The 27551-nt window shown below is 40.2% G+C and overlaps 1 protein-coding gene across 1 annotated transcript; it reads left to right on the top strand.

Moving 5' to 3' along the window:
- Positions 1-2960: 2960 nt before the first annotated feature.
- On the top strand, positions 2961-27335 carry IFNGR1 (interferon gamma receptor 1). Its single transcript, XM_069598507.1, has 7 exons — positions 2961-3464; positions 15419-15533; positions 16191-16354; positions 17701-17873; positions 19813-19999; positions 24213-24340; positions 26255-27335. The coding sequence occupies exons 1-7, from the start codon at positions 3278-3280 to the stop codon at positions 26801-26803; spliced, it is 1503 nt and encodes a 500-aa protein (XP_069454608.1). The 5' UTR covers positions 2961-3277; the 3' UTR covers positions 26804-27335.
- The last annotated feature ends 216 nt before the right edge of the window (positions 27336-27551 follow it).

Below are 27551 nucleotides of genomic sequence, written 5' to 3'. Positions count from 1 at the left end.
TGAGAGTCTCTTGGACTGCAAGGAGATCCAATCAGTCCATCCTAATGGAAATCAGTCCTGAATGTTCATTTGAAGGACTGAGGTTGAAGGTGAAACTCCAATACTTTGACTACCTGATGTGAAGAGCTGATTTATTTGAAAAGACCCTGATGCTGGGAAAGATTGAAGGCGAGAGGAAAAGGGAGTGACAGAGGATGAGATGTTTGGATGGCATCACTGACTCAATGAACATGAGTTTGGGTAAACTCTGGGAGTTGTTGATGGACAGGATGGCCTGGCGTGCTGCAGTTCAAGGGGGTCACAAAGAGTAGGACATGACTGAGTGACTGAACTGAACTGAGGTTGCTTCCATGTTCTCATTATTGTAAATAGTGCTGCAATAAACATTGCGGGTATATGTATCTTTTTGAAGAGAATGCCCCACTGAAAGAAACAGGCAACCCCAAACATGTCCCTTTTCTGGGTGGTTGATATTCAATGACTAATCAATCTTGAGAGTTGAAGACCCAGCCACTCATACCAACTCAAAGATACCTCTAAAAGGCCTGGAAGGGATCAGCTGAAGTCTTTGTTAGGATGGCATCTTAGCTCACCTCCCTCTGCTCAATCCTGTTTCCTCTACCTCCCTTTCACAGGAGTCAATCCCAAGAGCACACAAGAGCATGTCTGTACACTAATCTCCCCTAAGAGTCTACTCCATGGGTAACTCAACGTTTGATGGCTACTACAAAAATATTTACTGAACTGAATTGAATATTATGTTCAATTGAATTGAACGTTATACTCCATAAACTCCTATACAGCAAAGTGAAGTGAAGTCACTCAGTGGGTCTGACTCTGCGACTCCATGAACTGTAGCCTACAAGGCTCCTCTGTCCCTGGAATTTTCCAGGCAAAAGTACTGGAGTGGGTTGCCATTTCGTTCTCCAGGGGATCTTCCTAGCTCAGGGATTGAACCCAGGTCTCCCACATTGCAGGCGGATGCTTTACTGTCCTAGCCACCAGGAAACTTATTTATCCTTGTATCCTTGCACTGATTAGAAGGTGACTTTTATAAAGGGAGTGCTATGGTCTGATTGTTTATATACCACCAAAATTCACATGTTGAAATTCTAACCCTCAAAGGTGATAATATTAGGTGGCGTGACCTTTGGGAGGTGCTGGAGTCATGAGGGTGGAGCCCTCAGGAATGGAATTAACACCTTATAAAAGAGAGATCCCTCCCTCTTCTGTCAAGTGAGTAAACAGTTAGAAGCCTGCCACTTAGAAGAGTGAAGTGAAGTCGCTCAGTCGTGTCCGACTCTTTGTGACCCCATGGACTGTAGCCCACCGGGCTCCCCCATCCATGGGATTTTCCAGGTAAGAGTACTGGAGTGGGGTGCCATTTCCTTCTCCAGGGGAAATTCCTGACCCAGGGGTTGAACTCAGGTCTCCTGCATTGTAGTTAGACGCTTTACCATCTGAGCCACCAGGGAAGCCCAACTTAGAAGAGTATTGCAGCCCTAACCTGCCCATGCTGGCATTCTTATCTTGGACTTGTAGCCTCAAGACTAGGAGAAATATAATCCTGTGGTTTACAAACTACTGAGTTTGTGGTATACTGTTATAACCACCCAAGCAGACTAAGACAGTGAACACCATAAACTCAACAAACAAAATATTACCCCAAACAATTTACTTGTGTTAAACTCTTCCTGTTCAAAGTATGATCTTAGAGCTATGGCCATTGGCATTCTTTGTGTATTTTGTTACAAATGCAGACTCTCAAGACCCAACCTGAATCTGAACAACTGAATCCAAATCTGCATTTTAACAAGATCCCAGGTCGTTCATACTGATTTTCAGAAATACTGAGCTAAGGGGTTTATTATTATAAATTAAGTGATCTTGCTAATATTTCCTCTCTATGTTGTACATCTTCATAATGTTTTTCTTAAAAAAATTAATTTTAATGTGATCATGCCTTCTTTCATCCAACAAATACTGAGTCCCAAAGATTTCAACCCTATAGCGCTTACATTCTACAAAGATGAGAAAATAAACATCAAAATACATATTGTAGAGCATGAGGGAAGGTGATAAATGCCCCTCACACACACACACACACACACACACACAACAAAAAAACAGTAGGGCAAGGTAAAGAGGATGGGAAGATGGGTTGCAATCTCAAAATTTTGCAGAAAGCCATAAGCAGACACTTGAAGCAAGCTAGGTAGTTAGCCATATGCATATCTAAGCATGATCCAAGAAGGGTAGACGCCAATGTGGCTGAAGTAGAATAGGTGAGGCAATGCAGAGTAATAGATGTGGTCATAGAGGTAAAAAGGCAGATGTTAATGATGAGAGGCTGCTATTTAATAGCTGAAAAGGTAATACAAATTCTTTTTCCTCCAAGAATAAAGTAGTTCTTGCCCGAGCCAATTAGATTTGGGCTGTGACACTTTGCACAAACCATTTCCCGGCAAAGCTTCTGGTTCCTCAACTACAAATGCAGGGATTCCAGAAGCCATGTAAGGACTCTTTCTGCCCGAAACTCTCAAATTCCCAGAGGCATTGATGGCAAAGGCTAATACGTGGTAAAGGAAGAATTATGGCTAGGTTGTGGCGTTGAACAAAGTTCTGCAATCCTCAGTTCAGTTCAGTGGCTCAGTCGTGTCCTACTCTTTGCGACCCCATGGACGGCAGCACGCCAGGCCTCCCTGTCCATCACCAACTCCCGGAGTTTACTCAAACTCATGTCTATTGAGTCGGTGATGCCATCCAACCATCTCATCCTCTGTCGTCCCCTTCTCCTCCCACCTTCAACCTTTCCCAGCATCAGGGTCTTTTCAAATGAGTCAGTTCTTCGCATCAGGTGGCCAAAGTATTGGAGTTTCTAGCAATCCTAGAAAAAGGATTGCAAAAAAGAGGAAGATGAATTACGGCAAGTAGTGCCAAGCTTAAAGAACATAACCTTTGGACCCAAGGTGCTCACAAACGGGTGAGCCAAGATCGCCACCACAGACTGCCGTGCCCCTAACGCTGAGCTTCCACAGAGGCGACCTCTCTTTGACTTCCCTCTGTATTCCAGCTCGCCTACCCGATTCAACCTTCTCGGCCACCTCAGCCTCCCCTCAGGGGCCCTAATTACCCCCACCCAGGCCGCCCTCCCCGCCCAGGCCCCGCCTCCCGGCCCTGGCCCCGCCTCCCGGGCCAAGCTGGCCGCCTAGTCCTGGTCTCGGCCTCCAGGTCCGCGCCCTTCTTTCCCGTCCACGCCCCGCCTCCCCCTGGAGGGATGGTCGGCGGCGGAGGAAGTGACGCAAGACCTAAGCCCGAGGTTCGCGCGGGTGTATACCCGCGGTGGTGCTGGGCAGCACTGGCGTTAGTCTGGAGCAGCATGGCTCTCCTCTTTTTCCTCGTCCCTGTCTTGCTGACCGGAAGCTGGGTTGAGATGAGCGCCGCGAATCCTAGACTCTCTTCGGGTACTGTCGCTCGCGGCAGGGCCGCAGGCGGGTGGGGACGGGAAAGGAGGGAGCCCCACCGGCCAGGAAGCCCCGCCCGGGGTCGGGACCGCGCCAGCGTCGGTCTTCGACGCCCGGCGGCGGCTTCGGGTCCTAAGGGGGCGGCCGTGGGAAGGTGACGCCGAGTGTCCGCGGTTTGCAGCCTTCAGTTCCCTTTTTCTGGCCTCTTCCGCGGTTGCCGAAACAAAACGCGTTCTCTTAATTCGTTTTTAAATAAGTGAGTTACCTGGTGAGCAGTTGCACACTGTGGCCACAGCTCATGACTTAAATATTCGTAAGGTCGGCCCCGAATTCTTAGACGTTCTTTCGCCAGCTGAGAATTATTAAAAGGCAGTTAAGTGGCCGTCTTACGTGCGAGTCTGGAAGTGGTTCAGGGCATGTACTCTCGAGTCCGTTTGTCAGGCAGTAGGTCTCTTGGCAGACCTCAGTTCCTCCTTTATCTCCACCTGCTTAAAGAGATTTCCCAGGAAACATGTTTTTCTAAAGCTCGGTGTAGTGATAATTAGGCGCTCCGGTGAAATCAGTAAACTCTTTCTGCAAAAGAGGCAAACCTAGATTATCGGAAAGCGGGGCATTCTGGAGCGTTTCCTCTGTGTACGCTGTTAGCAGCTGCCTAGAAGGGGTCAGGGCGACCCCGCCTCCTTTACTCTTGGCAAACGCGGGGTCTGCACCTGTGTTATGACTTCCTCTGTGACCCTTGTTAGATGCAGTCCCTTTATATCCCGCTCTCCTTTGGCTTGCTCTTGAGAAGTCAAGTAAACAAATAGTTAAGTCATTCCTTGGAAGAGACATTGCACCATTTGTGTTGGAAATACAAAAATAACTTCAGTTTTTGCCTTAAAGGATCTTGATGGTTTAACTGTTATTGGGCACTGTTGTAAGTTCTTATCACATCATTTCCCAAACGTCCTATAAAGTAGACGCTGTTCTAGCTCTTATTTATGGATGAGAAGTTGAGGCATGGAATCTACTTAATTGCTGCTATTCACTGGGAAGCTTGGCGGTTGGGTTCCTGAATCCGAAGTACTTAACTCTATTCTCTGCCATTACTAGGGCGAGTTGGTCACCCATAAGAGCAGTTTCAGTCCATTGTGATAAGAGCTAGAACTTACACATAGTTTACTGGAAAGCAACACATGGGTGCCTGACTCAGAAGGGGAATCAAGGAAGACTTCACTGAGAAGGTGACCCCAGAGTTGGAGCTGGAGGTGCAAAGAGACTTGTGTGTGTAGAGGAAGGGCTCTGAAACAGCAAGTTTAATTTGTGGAATAATTTAAGCATTTTGGGTTGGATCCCTGGGTCATGAAGATCCCCTAGAGAAGGGACTGGCAACCCATTCCAGTATTCTTACCTGAAGAATTCCATAGCCAGAGGAGCCTGGCGGGCTACAGTCCGTGGGGTCTCAAAAGAGTTAGACACAGCTGAGCGACTAAACAACAGCAAAATTGTTTAGGAACCAGTTGGTTGGTAGGAACCAATTAATGAAGTACCTTGTCATGTGTAACAGCAAAGGACAGAAACACAGCTTCAGCTCACTTGGACAAAAAGAGGAGTTTATTGGCTCGGAGAATCCAAACCAGAGTTAAAACAGAAATGTAGAGATGTCGGCTGAACCAGAAACTCAAAGTGCCAAGACCCTCCATTTTTTATTACTTACTTTGGCTATTGGCAGCCTTCTCTCCTTGGCAGGAATTATGGATGTTGACAGGCTTTTGGATTTTGACATCTTGCAGTTTCCTCCACCCTGGCAAAATCCCAGAAGAATGCTCCTGACCAGCTTCAGTCAGGTGCCCGCTATGGGAAGGATACCGTTGCAGGTGGTAACAGTAGGAGAATGCCAGGAGGGAGAGCCATAATATTCCTGAAAGAAGTACAGGTGCTGAGCCAACAAAATAATAGGCTCACTCTTGCTCAAATCAGTGGGTAGCCATGGGATTATTTTCAGGAGATCAGTGATTTTATACAGGATCAGATACGCCATTTAGAACGGCCATTCATCTTAGAGGATAGTTTTGAGATAGATTCGAAGGAGGGAGGCCACATAGGAGGCTGCTACTTAAGCCTGGGAGAAGACAGTGGTAAGTTTAAATGGAAAAGAAGAAATTAGAATAGAGAGTCAGCATAACTTGGGGATGACTGGATGTGGGAAGAGAAGAAGAGAGTGACTGAGGTGCCTGGCTAGGGCAGAGCAGTAAACCAAGTACAAGTCCCTTCCTTCTGAGCCCGGAGCCCTCCTGACCATGGGCCCCTCGTGACTACACAATTCCTGCGTTCTTGATACCAGCCCTGGGAGGAGGATTGCCTGCCTTTCTCCACAGGAAGATCTGTGGCCTTCTGTACTTTAGCATTGTATAACCACAGGTGTCAGCTACCTTTTTCCAGTTTGTTCTTCCACTCTGGGTATTATCTGAAGAGCAGACTGCTTTAAAACAGGAGTGGGGCTCTTAACTCACCTTCTCCACTTGATTATTAGCTGTTCATTCTCTGACTTTAGGTGATGCTCTGGGTGTGCTGAGAATTTTCATTACTTTAGATTCGATATGTATTTCAGAGATTCAGAATACTTAAGTCAGTGCATTTCAATTATATTTATTGAAGAGGGTATTAATAATTTGTTTTCATTTTATTCTGATTCATGATTTATATGGGTTTTTGAAAGATCCACATTTTGGTTCTATATAAAGGAAAACCTAAAGAACTCAAGAGAGAAATAACCCCTTTAAAGACTGAGCTAAATGGATAATTAATGGCTCCATCTTAACTGAACAAAGAAAATGAAAGATGAGCCAGAATTAAATAAGTTCCTAACAAAAAGGAATCAGTTACTTGTAATTTTCTTATTAAGGGAGTGTCTTTGTTTCAGATTATCCCAATACTAGATATCCATTTCAATCATGTCCATGCTAAATAAATAATTTAGTATACTGTTCAGATTTTTGGTGACTGTCTTGTAATTGTGATAGTATAATAAATTAGGCAAAATTACTTGAAGCAAATGCTTATGAAGTCATCAGAAAACAATTATCTCCAGTTTCTATTTATATTTTTTCCCCACTTTTAGTAAACTATCACAAAGATGATGCTTACACAGCTTTTATTAATTAAAACCGACAAAACTTTGCACACTGTCAAGTCTTTGAGTAACTTCTCTAAGCTTTTTTTTTTCCCCTCTCTTTTCAGTAAAAAGATGTAAATACTACCTCCCTTCTAGGACGGTTGTGGTGTTTAACTGAGATAATGCATAACAAAGTTGAGCTCATAGCTTGTCCAGTAAATATTTCATTTATGTTGGTGACTGTCATTCGGTTATTTGCATCATTTTCACAAATACATGTTTTAAATATTGCATTGTTTTAGTTATGAATGAGAAATTGTGTCAGCTTTAAAAACAAACTCATCCAGATCAATATGAAAAATTTAAAATAAGCTCCGTGACCAACTCCTTCTTCCAACTTTTTCCCATTCTTCCTAAGATTGAAAAGTCCTGTTTCATTTTTTCTGTTCCTACACTATTTCTGAACTTAGAGTGAATCAGTCCAAAAGAGAATTAGTCTTGAGAAATGAGTTCTCTCAGGGACTAGGTGGACCTCGTTCAATTAGAATTTTATTGGCATGCCAAGCAAACCCAACTAGATGAAATTGAATAAACAGGAACAATAATACAGCACTGCGTTTCAGATCAGAAAAGTGGCTGGGAAGAAGTTTATTGGATAAGCCCTAATTTGCTTGTGGTTTCTGCGAAAGACCTGGGGAGCTTTAGTTCATTACAAATTCAGCGTAAGCCACGATTTGATAGAACTATCTCTTCAGAAGAGTATTTCATTCACATCAGTTACATTACTTTTTTTTTTTTAGAATCTCAGATTAATTTTTTTTTTTAATTTTTATTTTTACTTTATTTTGCTATACAATACTGTATTGGTTTTGCCGTACATTGACATGAATCCGCCACAGGTGTACATGAGTTCCCAATCCTGAACCCCCCTTCCACCTCCCACCCCATATCATCTCTCTGGATCATCCCCGTGCACCAGCCCCAAGCATCCTGTATCCTGTATCGAACATAGACTGGCAATTTGTTTCTTACATGATAGTGTACATGTTTCAGTGCCATGGGCCTTACATTTTAAGGGAGAGAGAGTGAGTGATAAAACCTGCAGACAGGAGGAAGAGAAGACTTCAGGGACAATAGAGGTCTTGAAATAGCTAAGGAACTCTGGAAGGTGAAACAGACCTGAAATATTTTAATGAACTCACTTGAACCCTTAGTTCTAACACCCTTTTTATGAAGGTACAAGGAAATAATAAAGGAATTTTAAATAGGATCATTTTTCCTTTCATTTCACAAAGTGATAGATAGGATTCCTTTCGAAGCCCCCCAATATTTAAATGTTTCGGTTTTAAAACTTTTATGAATGCTTGAAACACCATGTGCAAGAATTCTTAAATGTCTTTATTCAGCTTAAATTTAGAGGATGGTGCTATCAATATTTGCTAAGACAAGTTGGAAAGCACTAAGAAAAAAGTTATTTTATCAGCATCGTAAAACCAGTAGATAGATCATAATCATAAATATATTCTGAAAATAATGCAGAAGTCTTGATGTTTTTCCCTTTTTCTGCCTGGATTTCTCATGCCATTTTTTAATTTGCTGTGTAAGAAGAAACCTTTGTGAGAATGCCCATAACCCCGCATCTTTAACATGAGGAAGTTGTTAGATATTTTGAGAGTTGCTCACTCAAAAAAGAGTCTGGATGCTTCAAGTTAGAGAGTTTGTTTTTGATTTGTAGTGTCAGATGACTTTGAATCCTCCAAAACAATTTACTTACTGGCCACTGTCTCCTTAACCTCTTTATGCTTCTCAGTTTGTCCTTTCCCTAGAGAGGTTGTGAGCAGATAGTCGAATGGTGTCTATGCAGTGCAGAGCTCTGTTTTGCGTTTAGATGGACACAACTTTGGGGGCTTTCCAGATGACTCAGTGGTAAAGAATCCGCCTGCAGTGCAGGAGATGCCAGTTTGATCCCTGGGTTGGAAAGATCCCCGAAGGAGGAAATGGCAACCACTCCAATATTCTTGCCTGGAAGATCCTATGGACAGAGGAGCCTGGTGAACCACAGTCCATGGGGTCGCAGAGTCAAATATGATTGACCACGCTCACATGCACTCACATAATTTTTTTGTCTTTGAATGCTATTATGTAAAAATTGGTGAACTGCTGTGACTGTCCATCTTTCGGTCGAGGCACAGATGCTTTCAGATGCTACGGGATGGCGCATAGGAGGCTGCCTGCACCCCTGTCCCCGTCCCTGCAGAGGAAATCTGGAGGTGTCTGTAATGGTGTGCTTCCCCCCTGCTGCCTTTCCCAGCGAGGATCATAGAGCTGTCCAGCTACTGGTTTAGGGGCTTCGGTGACACATCCATTGCCCCATCTAGCGGCAGGGCTTCACCACGTGCTGAACTTCATTTGTCTTTTCTGTCCTTTCCCTTGCTGTTTTTTCATATCCTTGCTCTTTTTTTCATATCTTATCACCAGGAAACAGTCCGCTGTAACCAGATCTCTCCTTTTTATCTGCGTTGTAATTAGAATGTTATGAAAAGTGATTCTTCTCTCCTTTGTTTGATTTTGTTTAACCTTCAGCTGCTAGCTCTAAAGGAGTTTGGGGAAACAGATCTTAAGAAAGAGCTGAACTTGACTCTGGGTTGTGTGAAGATAGAATGCTACAAGGACTCTGAACCCATTTCCAAAAACAACATGTGTTGCAGAAAACTTCTGGGCATTTTTAAGAGATGAGGACATCTGTAAGATGATCCTACTTCATGAGATACTCCTTTAACTCCATTCTCTTGCTATTTCTACACATTTTTATTGACATAGAGTGTGTTTATTATGAATAGAAGTTAGCTGTAAGCCTCAATTATTTTAAGCTGATTATGTAGCCATTTAAACTTTAGGTTACAAAATTCTGAAACTTAAGGAGAAAACTGCTCATGTCTACTTTATCATGTGATTTTGGCAAGGATGACAAAAGCAGATGTCTGATCACCACATGGTTTCTCTTCTGGTAGCATTAAAACCACAGATTACATCCTTTGATGTAAATATTCAAAAGTCTCTTCTATAATCTAGCAGTAATTTCTGTGTTTTAGAATCCATTGAAACCTCTTTTCCTACTACCTGTCTTGATTGCTTTGAAAGCTGTGATTTAAGTCCTTGTCCTAGTCTAATCATGCCAAGCTTTTACTTAAATTTTGGGAAATATTTGATTCACTCTAAAGAATCACTCTAATGCAACGCAAGTCTACTGCTGTTTGTATTTCATAATGTATGATTCAGTAACCTCTTCTTAAATATAAATGCACTTTATTTTATATTCTAGTACATAGGTTTATTTCTATATGCCTTTCTCTCAAATGCAGAAACTAATTTCAGATTGGGTACATACACATTCCTACTGGGAATAATTTTTTAAAAGGGACTTAAAAGGAAGTGAAGGACTTGTCTTTACTGGAAACTGAGGATCCTTGTTACATAGTGGCAGGAAACTTAACACCCATCACCTTTAATAGCAGGGAAAGCAGGAAATGTGCCTGGTGAGCCCAGTGACCTAGCAAAGGTTTCCAGGCAGATTGAAGGTGCCATGTGATGTCTTTTTATTTCTTACTGTAAAATACAAGGTTAGAGAGAGTAATCAAGGGAAGGGCTGTTAAACAAAAGAAACCAGGACCTGATGGTTTGTAAATTTCTCCGCTACTAACTGCAGTCATGAAATTAAAAGACACTTGCTCCTTGGAACAAAAGCTATGACAAACCTAAACAGTGTATTAAAAAGCAGAGGCATCACTTTGCCGACAACGGTCAATATAGTTAAAGCTATGGTTTTTCTAGCAGTCATGTATGGATGTGAGAGTTGGACCATAAAGAAGGCCGAGCGCCAAAGAATTGATGCTTTTGAAATGTGATGTTGGAGAAGACTCTTGAGAGTCCCTTGGACTGAAAGGAGATCAAACCAGTCAATCCTAAAGGAAATTAACCCTGAATTTTCATTGAAAGGACTGATGCTGAAGCTGAAGCTCCAATACTTTGGCCACCTGATGCAAGGAGCTGACTCATTAGAAAAGACCCTGATGCTGGGAAAGACTGAGGCGGAGGAGAGGAGATGACAGGATGAGATGGTTGGATGGCATCACCAACTCAATGGACCTGAGTTTGAGCAAACTCAGGAAGATAGTGAAGGACAGGAAAGCCTGGAATGCTGCAGTCCATGGAGTCGCAAAAAGTTGGACACAACTTTTGAGACTGAACAACAAGAACAGCAAAAGATGCTAAAATTAAGAAATGGCATCTGAGGGACGTTCTGATTTATTATGAGTTTTCTTAACATTAGGTATCAAAGTTGCAAAATTATATTTATATGTGATTGATATTTGATATTAATGTTGAATTGACCCTAGAGGGGGATGCCTTTAATTTCCTTCTCAACCATAGAATGTAAGCTGTTTGAGACAGGTTGCTTCATGAAGTTGAGGTGTGACCACACCTTAGAAGGAGCCCTGTTAAGGAAGCTCAGTCCACCCTGCTGTGTATGGCCACGGGAACTCGACTAACACCGGGGCGAAATCTGGCAAGTCCAGTGCTTCCCGACTACCTGCAAGAAAATTGCTTAGAGAACTAGCGATGATAGATACCAAAAGCCATCAACATTATTCCAGAAAGGGAAAGTAGAAAAATGCTGACTGATCACTGGCTACAGGTCAAAGGGCATATTGAGTATTTGAACATGAGACATCCTTCCAACTTCATAATCTCAATCTTTAGGTACAAATTGTTCTACTACTTTGGTCAATGATATGGAGATTAGATTTCATGAGACACCAAGGCTATTTGCTGAGCAGGAAGTGTAAAACATATTAGTTTATCAAAAAATTCTGTTTGTCTTTTATTTTTTATTGAAGTGTAGTTAATTTTCAGTGTTAGTTTCAGGTATATAATAGTGACTCAATATTTTAAAATTATACCCCATTTAAACTTATTAATCAACTATATTCCTTGTGCTGTACAGTGTATTCTTATAGCTTATTTATTTTAGACATAGTAGTTTGTGCCTCTTAATTCCCTACTCCTCTCTTACTCCTGCCACACCATTGGTAACCACTGGTTTGTTCTCTATATTTGTGAGCCTGTTTCTTTTTTGATGCAGTCATCCATTTGTTTTTAGGTTGCACATGTGTTTGACTTTTTTCACGAACCGTAATACAGTCTGGGTCCAAACATGTTGCTGCAAATGGCAAAACGTCATTCATTTTTTGTGACTGAGTAGTATTCCATTATATGTGTATGTATATATGCGTATATGTGTATTATGTATACATACACAAACACCATATCTTCTTTATCCATTCATCCACTGATGGGCACTTGAGTTGCTTCCATATATTGGCTTTTGTAAATAATGATGCTGTGAACATTGGAGAACATGTATCTTTTCAAGTTAGTGTTTTTGTTTTCCTCAGATATGTGTATATATCCAGGAGTGTGATTGTTGGATCGTATGGTAGTTCTATTTTTAGTGTTTTGAGGAACCTTCATACGGTTCTCCATAGAAGCTACACTGATTGACATTCCCACCAACAGTGTGTATTAGGGTTTCCTTTTCTCCACATGCTTACCAACATTTGTTATTTATAGACTTTGATGATAGCCATTCTGACAGGTGTGGGGTGATTTTGAATTCCATTCTCTCTTCAATTTTTCTTCCTAGGTAAAAATGATTCCTAAAATTATGATAAGGTAGGGTTTCTCAGTGTTCGGCACTGATAGTGTTTTGGACTGCCAAAATGTCGAGGGCTGTCTTGTGTATTGCAGGATATCAGCAGCATCCCCAGCCTTTGTCCCTTAGATGCGAGTAGAACCCCACCAGTACCATGCCGTTAGGAGAACCAGACTGTCTCTCGACAGTGCTGCATATCCCTGGGGGACACAGCACCTCTTGTGGAAAACCACTGAAATAAAGGGAAAAATAGTGAAAGAAGGGGTAGGGGATGACAGTAGAATCCCACTGTCCTTGAGGACTTCCCAGGTGACTCAGCGGAAAAGACTCTGCCTGCCAGTACCGGAGACACAGGTTTGACCCCTGGGTTGGGAAGATCCTCTGGAGGAGGAAATGACAGCCGACTCCAGTATTCTTGCCTGGAAGATCCCATAGACAGAGGAGCCTGATGGGCTACAGTCCAGGTGGTTGCAAAAAGCCAGACATGACTTTGTGACTAAGCATGCAGGCATACACTGTGTTTTTTACCTAAGTAACTCTTGATCCGTGTTCTGCTTTGAAACAATAATGCAGTTGCTAAATAATTGTAAATTAAGACAGTGTACCAGTTTGGCTTCAAATATTGGAATTTTTGTTTTGGGAAAAAATATAAGTAGGTGTTTTCTTCAGCAGTAAGCAAATATCCTATGTATGTGAAATTAACACCTCACTTGACAGGTGAGAGATTCTGAAACAACTCTTTAGTAATATAGCAAAGAAAGAATCCGGATTTCTTAAGGTCCAACCCAGGGAATATATTTCTTATTAGAACAGTCTACTAGGTATAAGGCTACTGGGTATAGGGCTTCCCTAGTGGCTCAGTGGTAACGAATCCTCTGGCAGTGCAGAAGATGCAGGTTTGATCCCTGGGTCAGGACAATCCCCTGGGGGAGGAAATGGCAACCCACTCCAGTATTCCCTAAAAAATCCCATGGACAGAGGAGCCTGGGGGACTGTAGTCTATGGGGTCACAAAGAGCCAGACACAACTTAGTGAATAAACAACAAATAATTCGGTATAAATCTAAGTGATTATCATTATTATCTGGAATACATTTTTTAAAAGTATAAACTTTTGGCTCTCTTTGAGGTTTTTAGGATGACAGGTTATGTTTGGAAGCCACTGCACCTGACCACAGTGCTATTCATTCATTTATTTTAGCTGTACAAGCAAATCATGTTTGATGGAGTTTTCTAGATAGGTAGGATTGAATGCTCTTACATTTCAGGTCATATTGCTAACTCTATACCTTCATGTTTGTTCTCGGAGAAGGGCAAGAAAGGAGAGGGAGATAGAGCAAGAGAGAAAAGGAGGAAGGGAGGTGTGTGTTCAGTTTTCTATTGGGTGGTGGACAATAACCATTTACACCCAGCAGGGGAACAAATGGCAGCTTTTAGTAACTAGATAATGATGTGGTAGAGTTTGATTATAAGATGTTAAAGTGACTTCTGCCCTATTTTCTTGTGTAACACTTGCACGTCTTATCAACAGACATTTTCTAAAATGGTTTAAAAGAGCAAAGGCAGGAGGAATACAGGGTATGTTTTGAAAAAAGCCCTGTACACCTCAGAGAGCAAAATGCTGATGAAACTGGACTGCTTGATGGCTCCATCAGGCAGTCGTTCGGTATCAATTGCTGTGCTGGAGAAAAGGCAGTAAAGGTGTAACAGTGCTGAGTGGAGGGTTGAGAACCCAGGTAGCACTTGAGAGTGAAATTGACCATCCCACTTGTGGCCAGTTCTTCCCTAGACATTGAATATAGTCTTTGGTACCAAATAGAGAAAATTCTAGTGATTAAATGAATTGAGGATTATTATTGCAGTGCAATTATTGATAAAAACTCCTAAGACATTCTAGGAATGTGTTGCTCATACTATATTAGTATTTTTTAAGTCAATTGTGTTTTATGTTTACTGTGGTAAAATATATATAATGTAAAATTTACCGTTTTTCTTATTGTAACTGTGCAGTCCAGTAGCATTAAGTATATTAACGTTGTACAGCCAGCACGCCATCTCTGGAACTTTTCATGATCCCATATTGAAACTCTGTACCCATTAAACGTTAACTCCCCTTTGTCTCCTACCGCCGCACCCGCCCCTGATAACCACCGTACTAGTCTCTGTCTCAATGTATTTGATTATTTTGTATGCTTCATATTAGTGGAATCATACAGTATTTGTCCTTTTGTATCTGACTTATTCCAATTAGCATAATGTCTTCAAGGATCATCCATGTTGCAACAGGTATCAGAATCATCATATTCGTTTGTAAGGCTGAGTAACATTACATTATATGTATATGCCACATTTTTTGTTGTGGTACAAACACTCAAGATGAGATCTACACTCATAAAAAACATTTTAAATACAGCAATTGTTGTTGTTGTTGTTGTTCAGTCACCAAGTCATGTACAACTTTTCAACCCCATGGACTACATACAGCGCACCAAGATTAGCTGTCTTTCACTACCTTCTGGAGTTTGTGCAAACTCATGTCCATTGAGTCGGTGATGCCATCCAACCATCTCATCCTCTGCCACTCCCTTCTCCTGCCTTCAGTCTTTCCCAGCATCAGAGTGTTTTCCAGTGAGTCAGCTCTTCACATCATATGGCCAAAGTATTGGAGCCTCAGCTTTAGCATCAGTCCTTCAGTGAATATTCAGAACTGATTTCCTTTAGGTTTGACTGGTTAGATCTTCCTGCTGTCTGAGGACTCTCAAGAGTCTTCCTATAAGTAAACAATACAGTTTTGTTAGTTATAGGCACGGGGTATACAGCAGATACTGAGAACTTACTAATCTTGTACGCCTACTTTTATACCCATTGGACACAATCCCACATTCCCCCGTCCCTCCACCCCCTGGTAACCACCATTGTTCATACTGTATTTGTGTGTCCCTTATATCACAATGTTGTTTCAGTAATTTAAAATGAATTAGAATGCTTCTGTACATTGTTTAATAAAATTAATTTTTAGAAATTTTGAATTTAAATACATTTACTATCCTGGTGAATTCTTTAAGTGTATGTTTGGCTTCTTACATTAAGGTTTTGTAATGTTAGTGTTGCTCACTATGATCCTTTTTACTTTTTGCATCTCTTGTAGTTCCACCACCAGCCAATGTTACAATACAAGCCTACAACTTGAACACTGTTATATTTTGGGATTACCCCGTTATGCTACAGAATCCTATGTTTACCGTACAAGTGATGAACTATGAGTGAGTGTCACTTTTATCTTTTTATCCTGTTTTTGCCAAGGCCTTTGCACATCTCATAACTGATTCTTCCATCATCCTTCCTTCCCATGTGGCAGAACTGCCTGAACTGCTTAACGACATCCAGATGTAATAAGGATGCCAGTTAATTCTTTTCAGAATATTTCCTGCCTCTTGGTTCATCTTGTGTCAGATTTAGGGTAGAGGAGTATCACTGACTTCTGACATGTTAAGGCATGACGAATAAAGCTTACAGTTCTGTGTTAAAACAGCCAAGTCGTCTTACTTCGTATAGTGTATATATGAAGTAGAAAGAAAAATTTCAACAGAATTTTTGGCGTGTGTCAGGGGTTACTATATGTTGGATTCTATAAGTTATGGCTGTTAATGGACTCTAGATTTGTTTAAAGCACAGATTTTTTAAAAATTGCATGTGGAATGTGGTTTTTACAGGTCTTATTCTGAATTGAGCCTCTTTATTGTAAATGATTTTATAGATCTTCTAACCAAAGAGTAAAAGTTTCCCACTCTATCTAGCTTCTTCATCCTGTTCTTATTCATCTCTTTCTATCAGCTCCATGCTGTGAATGAACAGCACAGCACGGACAGAAATGGTTTATGTATTAACAGTAAAAGTTACCTTTGTGTTCTTTATTTTAGGGATGGGAAATGGATGGATGCCTGCAATACCTCCGAACATTATTGTAATATCTTTTCTGTAATTAATGATCCATCGAGTTCTGTCTGGGGTAGAGTTAAGGTCAGGCTTGGACAAGAAGAATCTGTCTATGCACAGTCCAAAGAATTTATTTTATGCAAAGAAGGTGAGTAGAATATATACATGTCTGAATTTTAATTTCATTCGTGTCTTCTATATATATTTGCTTTTATAAGCAGTTGCTAAAAATTATCACAATGCCCTCAGGAGCATTTGGAGGAATTTAGGGAGTTCCTGTCTTCTCTTCGCCCAAGCCCCACAAAATAGAGCTAAGAGGTGCCCGTCACTTTGCCCTTCTAAACCTGAGAACTGCTCTCAGTCTTCACCTCAAGGCCTCTGGCAATTTAACACATTAAATTTAACATTTTTAACACATGACAATTTTACAGCTCTGTAATCTCTTCAATCACAGTGATTTTTCAGTTCTTCATGCTGCCGACATCCCATTCCCATGATCTGCCTGAGCTTCGTTGTCACCTCAAGCTCCAGACTCTTCAGGGCCCATTCTTTTTTGGCTAACACCCTACCTTGTAGCTTTCATACCGTCACTCATGGGTAAGAGAAGTCTGTAGTCACATGGTTCCTTCCCAGTCTTGTAGCTCTTTAATGCCTTGCCTTCTGGCTTCTCTTCCATCCTTGTTCAACTTCCGTGCTTTATGACTTCAACCACTGCCTGGATTCTGCTCCTTCCTTTTGGTTTGTGCCTACTTCGTCTCTTCTAAAAGCCCTGCCTCTACCCGCCCTTGAAGTAGTTTCATTCCCCAGAGTCCACGCTTCTGTCACCTGATAATTATACTATCTGTTATGTCAGATTTTTCCCACACAGATTTATCGAGGTCATACTGTGTGCCAGAAAGTATGCTAGGCCCTAGGGTATAGTGGTGAATAAAAACAGATCTGTCAGGCACATAGGAGGCATGCAATAAATATGTGAAGACTAGATAAATGGTTCACCTACAAAGTTCCAGACATCAAAGACATAATAATAAATATTATGGAATCAGTGAATAGCTAGTTCTGATTTTCGTAGTAAAAATTGAATGTATTTTGCAAACTTTCATGACATCTTCGTGCCATGTGTCCATAGGCACTGGAAATATAAAGAGTTTTGATGCGAATTCAAAGATAATTACAATGCCTTTTCTGACATGTGTTTTAAAAAGCATGTTCTGTTTTCTGTTTAATGATTTTCAATCTACAGAATCAAAGATAAAGGAAAGATAACTTCATAAAGCTTCTTTTATGTCAAGGCTTTTTACCAAGATTCATTAAGGACAGTTAAAATATTTTCTGGATGTTTGTGGAATGATTTAAATGCAGTCCTGCTTTAGAACAACAGCAACAAAAAGAGGAGATTGATGGATTGAGTTTGGTAATGTTATATAATATGCTGTGGATCACAGTTCCAAGGCTGATACAAATTGTACTTCTTTTTTGTTCCCCACCCCCCAGGGAAAGTTGGACCACCTAAACTGGGTATCAGAAAGAAGGAAAACCAAATCATTGTTGATATATTTCACCCTTTAATTACTGTAAATGGAAAAGAGCCAGAACCTATGTATGATGATGAAAATACTTGTTATACATTCACATACCATGTATTTGTGAGCGTCAATAGAAGTGAGGTATGTGTTTCTATCTCATCTTTTTCTACATTGAAATTTTCCTGTTGTTTGCATAAGTTGTTTTATATGTGGTAAAATGAAAGTAGAATGTTTATGAATATTCAGTCAAGACTCATGGCTCATCAGTTTTAGTAAGAAAAAAAGAAATATATGTTGAAGGGAATCAGTACTGGAGTTAATCTTTAACACTGGCCACATGAATACATTTTAAGTTTTTTCTTTGCCAACAGTGTGGTTCTAATCTAGACTCTTAACCTGTGTATCTCCATTTCTCCACTGGTAAGATGAGGATAGCTTTAATCCTTTCTTCCTCATTGGTAGTGATGTGAAGTAATACGAAGTTCTAATTGGAATCGCTGTCTTTGAAAGAAGAAGCTACCAGTACTTCTGTAGGACATGATTGCACCCTGGCAGTGACGTGCAGCCCACACTTTGCCTAGAATTCTTCTGTTGCATCCACTCTCCACAGCACTGCCATTCCTTAACTTAACAGCATTTGTCAAGCACATGCCTGGTGCCTTTTAGGCCCTAGGAGTAGCTGTGAGCAGTGCAGACAAAGCTCCAGTGATAAGTATTGTGGGAGAAGCGCAGAGCAGGGAGGAGGGCCGGGCGCAGGGTGGGGCCGTTGTGATTTCCAGCAGGGTGGCCAGGCCTCGCTGGGAAGTGTTACTGGAGCCAGGGCTGGGGGAGGTGAGGAGGTGAGCTCCTGGACGTACCTGGGGAAAGTTTCCGGCAGAGCCTGGCAGAGGCACCCAGGCACGCGAAGGGAGCAGCAGGGCGCTGGGCAGCTGACATTGCAGGGTTCACTGGGGACCACTTCTCTTGAGGCATTGGAGAGAGCTGCTTCTTCTCACTGAGCCGTTGTGCCTTATGGAAGGATGTTAGGAGAAGAAGGACATCTGATTTAGGTTGTGAAACATCACTTTGGTCGCCAGCTGAGTTGTCTTTCTGAAGTGCGTATCTGACCACGTTACTTCATTGCTTAAAACCCTTTAACAAGTCCCCATTAAGTACAGAATCATTTCTAAATTCTCCTCCGTGGCATGCCCCCTTGGCCTTCATAATTTGGCCTCTTGCATCCTTTCCAGCTACATGTCTCCAGCCTTCCAGCTTCATCTTCATTTGTGCTCTGGTGAACTGCTTACTGTTCTTGGTCTCCTGCAGGTACCCTGCTCTTTTGCAGAATGCCCTTCTCCACCTTGTCTACTCTGGAGAATTTCTGTTTATTCTTCAGTATTCAGCTGGCAAACCAGCTCTCCTTTGAAGTCTTTTCTGACCCCATGGACTGTTTCCTCCTCTGTGGTCCGGTTATTCCTCATTTCACAGAGTGGGGCTTTCTCTTACAGTCCTCGTCACTCACTTGCATTTCTTTCTTGTGTCTCTTGTACTGTCATAAGTTACTGGAGGTCAGGCACCACTTCTTACCTTTGTGTCCTTAGGCCCTAGCACAGTGATCCGTGCACTGTGGCTGGTTGAATGAATAATAAGCTCCCAGAGATTGCTTCAGTCCCTTCCATGTATTATTGCCAAGAGATGCTCCGGCAAGATGCCTGAGTTATTCTTCGTATGAGATGCTCGTCTCTCTCACCAGCTAAGTTTCAGGCACTGCAGAAATAGGACCAGTGAGCATTTGTTGGTTTGACAGCTAACACTGAACGTTTCTGCTATTTGAGTTTTTATATTCATAATCTATATTTTAATTTTTAAATTTATAATCTCTATAAAGAACATTTTAATGGATTTATAGCATCATGCATCATGCTGTGTTGAAGTAACAGGTTGACTTACTGTTTGAATATCAACACTATGTTCAGACATGTTCAGCACTCATCATGTCTGTGTTTTTCTTCAAATGTTCGACCAGGATAAGTATGGTGATTTTTTTTTTTCCCAAATTAAAAGGTGCCGTGCATTTTCTTTGTTTTCTTCTTCTGTCCAGACCACGGATAAAATGTACACAAAGGAAGAGGATTGTAATGAGACTCAGTGCTTCTTAAATATTCCTATGTCCTCGCTGAATTCTCAGTACTGTGTTTCAGCAGAAGGAGTCTCAGAATTATGGGCTGTTACAACTGAAAAGTCTGATGAACTTTGTATTACCTTTTCTGATGATAACAACACAGAAGGTAAGTTGTTACAATTTTTTCCTAAATGTAGGGCTGTGGTTTAGTCCCTACGTAGTGTTTGATTCCTTTGGGACCCTGTGGACTGTAGCCCAGCAGGCTCCTCTGTCCATGGGATTTCCCAGGCAAGAACACTGAAGTGGCTATTCTCCAGGGGATATTCCCGACCCTGGGACCTAACACACATCTCCTGCATTGGCAGGTGCATTCTTTACCACTGAATCACCAGGGAAACCCAGTATAAGCAGTGATCAATCACTAAAATGGTAATGTGAAAAGAGTTGATTTTTAATTTCAGTGCATCTCTGCTCTTTACAAAAAATATTCAGTAGTTCCATTCTTCAGAAGTTTAAAATTAAAAATAAGGCCGTTTTTCAGTCTTAAAAGATACAAAACAACCAATTTAGAAAGCCATGTGATGACCTTTGACCCAGCAAAGAAAAATTGTAACACATAAAGTTGTGTGCATAAATTTCTGCATTTCAGGATTATGAGTAAGGACATACATCAGTTTGTTACTCTAATATAGCAAGATGTTATATATCCATTAAAATATTCTTCCTGGGGACAGTAAGTTTATAAACTAAAAAGTAGGGATGTGCACTGACTAAAATTGTGTTACCTGGGAACTGGACAAGCACTGGAAATTAACATTCAAAAATAGATAAAGATTGGTTTAAATCATAGATTATAGGTCATTTTTATAACACATTCTTAAAATAAATGTTTTCATTTTATTATTATTTTCTTTAACAGGCATTCTCATTTGGCAGGTACCTTAACAAAACTTCGGGCTTATTTTTGATGTTATGAAATTTAAATGTTCATTATAGATACTTTTTAAAATATAAAAAGCCAGAAGGAAACAAAAGCTGTAGTTCTGCCAAAATGAATACTCAGTTATTCACAGTTTGGTGGGGCTTTTTCCATCCTGTTTTTTCTTTTGCTTTGTAGCCATGATCATACTGTAGTACAAATATAACTTAGTATATAGGGCTTCCCAGGTGACTCAGTGTTAAAGAATCTGCCTGCTAGTGCAGAAGACACAGAAGACGTGGGTTGGTCCTGGGTCAGGGAGATCTCCTAGAGTAGGAAATGGCAACCCACTCCAGTATTCTTGCCTGGAAAATCACATGGACAGAGGAGCTTGTCGGACTATATATAGTCCGTGGGGTCACAAAGAGTTGGACACAACTGAACACATACACACACGCTAAGCATATGCTATAAATATTTTTTATTTTACATACTTTATTAATAGTATTTTTGATGTCTCTAAAATATTTTATTATGAAGATCCTAAGTGAAGTGAAAGTCGCTCAGTCGTGTCCGACTCTTTGCAACCCCATGGACTATACTGTCTGTGGAATTCTCCAGGCCAGAATACTGAAGTGGGTAGCCTTTCCCTTCTCCAGGGGATCTTCCCAACCCAGGAATTGAACCCAGGTCTCTCCCGCATTGCAGGCAGATTCTTTACCAGATGAGCCACAAGGGAAGCCCAAAGATCATATTTAATGTTTCTCAATTTTTGGATTAACTGGTCGATTTGTCTTTATAAATCATACTACTTTGGTGACTGTCTTTGGGTGTGTGCGTCTGTGTATGTATATATATATTATGTTGTTCAAGTATTTTTAGAATATATTTCCTAGGTTAAAAATGTACAAAAAATTTTGTAAATTTCTTTTCGAAGAATGAAAATCTAGCCTGAAGAATCAGACCAAACACTTTAATGAATACTGAAAACTTTTTAGGCCATTATGTTAGGATTCCAAATAGATAACTTAAAATGATGCAGTGCATTTAATATCCTTTTGTGTTATGCTATTTTGAGTAAGAAAATGCATAAAATTTGAAATAATGCAAATACCCCAGATTTATTTAAAAAAAAAAAAGAAATCCTGAGTTACAAACCAGACTGACAGGTGGCTGCACAATGGTACCTCTGTGGCTTATATGCAGGCAGCATTCTCTACCTGTCCACTCCAGTGCTTTTGAGCAGGGTGCTGTGTTGCTTATATGGTTATTTTATCTTTTCCTATTATAAAAATTTTTTTCATGTCCTCTAACAGGTGTGATATAGGCATTTATTTTAGTAACTTCCAGAGTTATTCTGTTTTTTTGTTGGAGTACGATTGCTGTTAGTTTCTGCTATACAGCATGATGAATCAACTGTGTGTGTGTATATATCCCCACCCACCCCCATCCCACCCGGTTAGGTGATCACCAAGCACCGAGCTGAGCTTCCTGTGCCTTATAGCAGGTTCCCACTGGCTATCTGTTTGACACATGGTGGTCTGTGTATGTCAGGCTGATCTCCCAGTTTGTCCCACCCTCTCCCCTCCATGTCTGCATGTCTGTTCTCTACGTCTTCATCTCTATTCCTACTGCGGAAATAGGTTCATCTGTACCATTTTCCTAGATTACACATATATGCATTAACGTACCATCCTTGTTTTTCTGACTACGCTCTATATGACACATTCTAGGTCCATCCACATCTCTACAAATTACCCAATTTCATTCCCTTTTTTACGACTGAGTAATATTCCATTGTAAGTGCTTACCACATCTTTATCCATTCCTCTGTTGATGGCCATTTAGATTGTTTCTATGTCCTGACTATTGTAAATAGTGCTGCAGTCAGCATTGGGGTACACATGTCCTTTTTTAAAATATATTTATTTTTTAATTGAAGGATAATTGCTTATAGAATTTTGTTGTTTTCTTTCAAACCTCAACATGAATCAGCCATAGGTATACATAAGTCCCCTCCCTCTTGAACCTTCCTCCAATCTCCCTTCCCATCCCACCCCTCTACATTGATACAGAGTCCCTGTTTGAGTTCCCTGAGACATACAGCAAATACCCATTGGCTGTCTGTTTTACATATGGCAATATAAGTTTCCATGTTACTGTCTCCATACATCTCACTTTTGAATTACGGTTTTCCAGGGTATTTGCCCAGTAGTGGAATTGCTGGGTTGTATGGTAGTTCTGTTTTTAAGAAACCTCCGTACTGTTTGCTACAGTAACTGTATCAGTTTACATTCCCACCAACAGTGCAAGAGGGTTTCCTTTTCTCCACACCCTCCCCAACATCTATTGTTTGAAAATTTTTGATGATGGCCATTCTCACTGGTGTGAGGTGATAACTTCATTGTAGTTTTGATTTACATTTCTCTTATAATTAGTGATGTTGAGTATCTTTTCCTGTGCTGTTGACCATCTGTATGTCTTCTTTGGAGAAATGTCTGCTTAGGTCTTCCACCCATTTTTCGATTGGTCTGGTTTTGGGGGTTTGTTTGTTTTTTTTTTTTTTAGATTCTGAGTTCCAGGAGCTGTTTCTGTATTTTAGAGATTAATCCTCTTTCCTTTACTTTGCAAATATTTTGTCCCTTCCTATCTTTTTGTCTTGTTTATGGTTTCCTTTGCCATACAAAAGCTTTTCAGTTTCATTAGGTCCCATGTGTTTATTTTTGTTTCTATTTTCATTACTCTAGGAAATGGGTCAAAAAAGATCTTGCTGTCAGAGTTATTATTTCAAAGAAGTAACTTTGGAATAGAAATTAAAGGTAATAAAATGCTGTGAAGGATGGCAAACACCACCACAGCATGTAGAGCACTGTTAATTTGAAGAGAAGACTGGGAAAAAAAATTGAAGATTGTGCTGTGAAAATAAAAAGCAGCATTAGAGAAAAATATACAGTCGTGATTGTAGGTGTTTGTGCTCTGAAACAAACCTTCCCTATTTTATATTATTCTTTATATCTGGTTTACCTTCAAAGGGACTTTATTCCTGTGCAGCTTGCCTATATGTGTGTATTTGTGTACATCTGTGTATTTTATTAAGTTTTGTAATCTTTAAATAACAAAATGTAACAATTCAGAAGGGTGGGACTAAAGACATACCATATTGGGGTGTGTAAGGAAATTATTATGAAAAAGTCATTTTAGGCACACTGTATGACAGTATAGTTGCATAAAGTTTAGAATCTGAAAGCTGGGAGGAATCACATGTTGATTTCTTGGACAGGTACCTAATTTTTTACTCATGTCTTCTGACTTCTGTGTCAGTGTTGTTTGAAACTCTGACCATATTAATTGCCGGATATGTAAATCCATTAAAGAATAGCACTGAGACTGTGTAACTGTTTGATGGATCCAGCACTGTTCACTTGCAATTCTGATTTGCGATTTGTTTCCCTTCTCGTAGATCCTGTTTGGATTCCTATCGTTGCTGCTTTACTCCTCTTTCTTGTATTTGCTGCGGTAGTTGTATGTTGCATCATTAAGAAGTTGTATCCAATTAAGCGAGAAGGCACCAAGTTACCCAAATCCTTGGTAATATATTTAGATTTTTTTTTCTATATCTATTTATAGTTGGCTCTTGAACAACATGGATTTGCACAGCACAGGGCCACTTCAGTATTTTTTTAGTGAATATATTGGAAAGTTTTTTGGAGATTTGTGACAGTTTGAAGAAAAACTCACCATATAGCTTAGAAGTATTGAAAACATTAAGTGAAGTTAGGTATGTCATAAATGTATAAAATGCATGTAAATATTATACACAGGGTATATGTTAATCAGCTATTTATGTTATTGGTAGGTTCTGGCCAACAGCAGACTCTTAGTAGTTAAGTTTTTAGAGAGTCAAAAGTCATACATAGATTTTTTGACTGCAAGAGAGGCTCAGTGTGCCTAACCCTTGTATTGCTCAAGGGTGAGCTGGACACTAAAATGTTAATTTAAACCTTTTTGATAATTCTTCGAATTTTGTTTTTAAGTAGAATGATGCTCAGCTGCATGTCACCTATCATAAATCACTCAATCTCCCACATACCCAAAACCACTTTTTTGTTTTATTACTATGCAGCGGGTACCTTTTTATATGAGGGCCAGAGGCATAGTTAGGCCTCAGTGCTCAGGAGCTTAAAGTCAAGTGGGAAAATGATAAGGACTCAGTGGTTGTCCAGTGCAATCTGAGGGTTGAAGATCGAGGTTTATATACATGCCAGTGAGGACTTGGTCCATCTTTGTGGGGTTGGGTTAGTTATGGCTTCTCCAGGGGCAGTGATAGCTAAACAGTCTTGAGAGGCAGAGGAATTCATCCAGGTACCAAGGGACAGTGTGTGCTAAGGCCCACTGTCAATAAGGTGTGGCTTTCGAAAACCTGCAAATACAGAAATGCTTCATGGTAGTTGAAGACTAGAAGGAAAGATGACCAGCAGTGAGTCTAAACTAGAAGGTTGACATTTTAATGCCTGACATTTTAAAGTATGATGAAAAGAACATTTAAAGGTGCCAGAATGATAACTAGTTAAGTCAGATATGACAGGAATCGCACCTGTGATATGTAAAGGGCACGTTTAAATTTGTTATGGAAACACTGTCTTTAAGTAGAGGGGATAAGAACTGTCAACAGTTAGCAGACAATTCACATATGAATTATTAACTACTAGTGGTATGGCAACCCACTCCAGTGTTCTTGCCTGGAGAATCCCAGGGACGGGGGAGCCTGGTGGGCTGCCGTCTCTGGGGTCACACAGAGTCAGACACGACTGAAGCAACTTAGCAGCAGTGGTAAAGCACAAACGGAGCGCGCAGTGTGCTATTTTACACCTACTAGAGAAGGAAAAATAAACCTGAATATCCACTAGTACCTTGTAATAAAAGTAGTGTATGCTGGCAAAAAAGAAATTTTAATCCTGAGGAGTTGATAAGTATGCAGTGGGTGTACAAAGTAGCAGCATCCTAAGCGTGCCACACTCTAAAAAATTAATCCTTAAAAAGATAGTTTCATAAATAAAAAGAAGTATAAAAATATTAACTTCAGCATGTTCTATAAATGGTAAAAATTAGAACACCTTAACACTTAGATAAATGATTTCATCATCAGTATAAAATTATTGAGCCTATGAAAATTAGACTATAAAGACAAATGGTGAAACATTACCTAGAATAAGTAACTGTACTCCTATTACAAATGAAACGTGCGTGGTTGTTGAAGGTAGCACACAAAAAGCAACATATGTTGGTGAGATAGTGACTTTCAAAAAACTTGTTTTTAATCTTAATGGTGTTTCCATTAAAAAGAAAGGCAATTAGCAGACTATTCCACTGTTATCCTAAATATGCCAATGAGTGATACATTTAGTTACCCTCTACCCTTTTAGACCTTTTTTTTTTTTTTTGAGGTTAAGCACTTAAGTGTAATAATTTATTATGTTTAATCACTGATTTCTCTTCCCTTAGCTGTCTGTGGTGAAAAATGCCTCTTCAGAGGCAAAATTTGATTCAAAAATGATATCACCCATCACCTACCAGCCAATTGCCGTAGAAAATGAACAGCTGTCCCCAGGGACCATTTCAAGCCTACACACTGAGGACAATCCAGAAAAAGTGGAACACGGAGATCTTTCTAGTGAAATGGAAGTGGTGACCATTGAAGAAAATATTTCTGACTTGGCCCCATGTAGTCCTCTGACCCCAGAGAGAGAGGATTCTATCCACGCAAGCAGCAATCAGTCTGAATCCTGCAGCATCACTTTGAATGCGTATCACTCCAGAGATGGCTCTGATAGTGGCCTGGTGGTGTTAGACAACTGCTCCAGCTCAGAATTTCCCCCAAGTAATAAAACTGAAGTAAAGACTGAAGGACAGGACTTCACAACGCTGAGAAACACCACCACCTCTTTTGGTTACGATAAACCGCACGTGTTAGTGGATCTGCTTGTGGATGAAGGTGGTAAAGAGTCCTTAATTGGTTACAGACTTACAGCAGACTCCAGAGAGTTGTCATGAGATGAACCAAGATCACAAACTGGAAAGGAGCTGTTTTCCTGAAGAGTTTTTCCACTTTGATTCCGTGAACAGATCCATGATTTCAGAAATGGCGTCATCTTGATAGAAATCAGATGGAGTGTCATGGTTTAGATAAAAGTGTAAAGAGCTTGTTTGGCCTTGTCGCTTGTCGTCTGAAAACTGCAATCTCTTTTAAAAAAAAAAAGCCATTGTCACATGTGAACCTTTGCGTCTACAGGTTAATGGTGAACATAACCCTGCTTCCTGTAGGTGTTAACTCCAGGGTCCTTTCTAACCACTTTAAGAGATAATAAAGATTGTTTTCCTTTTTGTGCCTCAGCATGGTATTTGTTTTTGGAAGTCTGTGTATATATACTTTCAGGAGAAATCCTGAATGCTTTTCGAAACTGCACTTAAAATTGCCTTGAAATCCATAGTATTAAATAGAATGTGTAAGTAAAAGCATGTATGTATATTTTTATGAAATGTTACCATTAAGGGATATTTTTTAATAAAGTAACTTTAAAATTCATTTTTGCTTTCATTTATTCATTTAACTGGGATGTTTTTTATTCATTCACTTGTTTCTATCCATTAATATCATAGAATCATTTTCTAATTATTCATATCTTTAAAACCATCCTAAAAATCACCTAATCTTTAAAAATGGTCTTTTTGTATCTATATCTTAATATTTAGCAATCAGTGTGCAGAACACACACAAGGAAAACCAAAAGTTTATGTTACA

Source organism: Ovis canadensis, chromosome 8 (assembly GCF_042477335.2).
Source record: "Ovis canadensis isolate MfBH-ARS-UI-01 breed Bighorn chromosome 8, ARS-UI_OviCan_v2, whole genome shotgun sequence".
NCBI classification, from domain to species: Eukaryota; Metazoa; Chordata; class Mammalia; order Artiodactyla; family Bovidae; genus Ovis; species Ovis canadensis.
The sequence above is the reverse complement of the archived record's forward strand: the minus strand, read 5'-3'. Positions and strand labels throughout refer to the sequence as shown.

Coding starts and splice junctions, on each gene's coding strand:
- IFNGR1 (XM_069598507.1), top strand. CDS start 3,278: ATGGTCGGCGGCGGAGGAAGTGACGCAAGACCTAAGCCCGAGGTTCGC. Junction 3,465..15,418: donor GAATCCTAGACTCTCTTCGG/GTACTGTCGCTC, acceptor CATCTCTTGTAG/TTCCACCACCAGCCAATGTT. Junction 24,341..26,254: donor CCAAGTTACCCAAATCCTTG/GTAATATATTTA, acceptor CTCTTCCCTTAG/CTGTCTGTGGTGAAAAATGC.